This window comes from Chlorella variabilis (assembly GCF_000147415.1).
Source record: "Chlorella variabilis unplaced genomic scaffold CHLNCscaffold_5, whole genome shotgun sequence".
In the NCBI taxonomy this organism is placed as follows: Eukaryota; Viridiplantae; Chlorophyta; class Trebouxiophyceae; order Chlorellales; family Chlorellaceae; genus Chlorella; species Chlorella variabilis.
This window is the reverse complement of record NW_005435083.1, coordinates 718,084-719,950: the sequence shown is the minus strand read 5'-3', so window position 1 is coordinate 719,950 and position 1,867 is coordinate 718,084. Positions and strand designations below refer to the sequence as shown.

The 1,867-nt window shown below is 62.3% G+C and overlaps 1 protein-coding gene across 1 annotated transcript in view; it reads left to right on the top strand.

Moving 5' to 3' along the window:
• Positions 1 to 941, top strand: part of CHLNCDRAFT_57228 (hypothetical protein) — a gene marked incomplete at its 5' end in the record, with an annotated part of 6,988 nt that extends 6,047 nt beyond the window's left edge. Inside the window, 3 exons of the mRNA XM_005849736.1 lie at positions 156 to 203; positions 296 to 387; positions 498 to 941. Of these exons, the coding sequence (XP_005849798.1) occupies positions 156 to 203; positions 296 to 387; positions 498 to 682 (325 nt within the window). The 3' untranslated portion in view covers positions 683 to 941. The remainder of the gene's footprint in view (positions 1 to 155; positions 204 to 295; positions 388 to 497) is intronic.
• Between the last annotated feature and the right edge of the window lie 926 nt (positions 942 to 1,867).

The following is a 1,867-nucleotide window of genomic DNA, read 5'->3' as shown; positions in this document are numbered from 1 at the left end:
GGGGGGGGGGGGGGCTGCGCACTTCCCCAGGTTTGGAGACAGAGACACTGCTGGGGTTCCTTGGGATTGCACGGGCGTCTGACCTCTATTGTCATGTGGGCTTTGCACCTTTCAACCGTGGCGTCATGTATCAGCCTGCCTCCCCTGCTGTGCAGACTGCCGCTGGATGATCCCAAGCGCTTCAGGGTGGAGGTGCTGTTCAGGTGGGAGAGTGTGGCGGGGCAGGCAGGATGTTCAACTGTGCTCCATGTTCCGTTTTGTTGTGCTGATTGGCTTGACTCAAACCGCTGTGCAGCCCGGGCGCCGCGTATGACCCCACCGAGGTGATCCCGCCCAAGAAGGACCACGTGCTGCCGGTGGCGCCCCGCGTGCCACTGCACCCCGATGGTGAGCAGCCAACGGGGCAGGCAGCCAGGCAGCCTGGCCTGCAGGGTGCATCTTGGCATAACCGGTTTACACTTGTGCCACCTTTGCCGTCATGACGCCTCTGTGCGCAGGTGCCAACGGCGTGCCTTTAGCTAGGATGGAATCGATGGTGAAGTCGTTCGCCAAACCGTTCAAGCGGCAGGGCGACCCGTACGCCCCTGGCCTGCGCTCTACCGTGCTTAGCACCCAGCAGAGCGAGGCAGCAGCGGCGGGGGTGGTGGCTGGCGAAGGAGAGCTGTACCAGCAGCTGACATAGCACACTTAGCAGCTGACCTTTTGTGAGTGCGTCTGCACATGTTTGTGATGGAACACTCGGCTGGCCGCACGTGGCATTTTGCATGGCAGGAGCAGATGGTCTAATGAAACCGCTCCTTTTGATTCACCTGTGAGCGGCTGCTCCACTGCTGTGCCCCCAGTAGGAGCCTGGGCCCTGGTTGTTCTGGGGTCCCCCCATGACTGATGTGCCAGTTGAGCCCTCCTGGCTACGGCTGTCGACTGTAAGTGAGCTTACAAGCGCCCATCGGTAGTACATCACTAGTACACAGGAGTGATTACACCGTCCCCATCAGTAGTACACCGGAGTGGCTATGCGGCAGCCCCAGAAGGCGTTGTTCTTGCACTTGAAGCATGTGCCCTCGCACTCGCCCGACGTGATGTACACCTTGCAATCGGCTTGCGTCTGCGCAGGGCAGGGCATGACTGGGATTCAATTAGAATGCGCCCCCATGCTGGGCATCCACATTTCGCAGGGCCGGTTTCTCTTGCTCACAGTGAATGTGTTCAGCACCGTAGGGTCCATGTCCATGCAGACCCAGTCAAAGCCCTCCTCCATGCAGTCCTGGCACGGGTCGGAGCACATCCGTGGCACGCACTCCGTCTGCTCCAAATTGGGCACCTGCACGTGGCGGCGTCGGCGACAGGGCAAGCAAAGGGGGTTGCCAAGACAATCAGTTCCAGAGTTGAACTTGGGGGACAGGCGGTGGATCGCTGGCTGGCACAAGCTACCACCGGATGCGTATACTCCCATCTGCCCATTCAGGCACGTAAACAACGGACCAGGCAGATGCTGGGACACTCCATGGTGAGGGGTGGCGAGGGAGGTGGAAAGGGCGGGGGTGGCGGGCGAGGCGGCCGCGGCGGCTTTGGTGAAGGAGGTGGCGGCGGGTAGTTGCACTTGGGGCAGGGTGGACATCCGGCGACAGGCGAAGGTGGCGGGCATGTGTTGATGGGAAGTACGGGTGGGGCTGGTGGACATGCAAGAGGCGGCGGCGCTGGTGGACATGGCACAGGTGGCGGACAAGCGAGTGGTGGCGAGGGTGGTGGCGAAGGTGGATCAGGAGGTGAAGGGGGCATCAAAGGTGCTGGGGGGGAAGGTGGCGACGGTGGCAGGGGGGAGGGCGGCGGAGGGGAAGGCGGCGGCGGCTGCGGGGAAGGCGGGTGT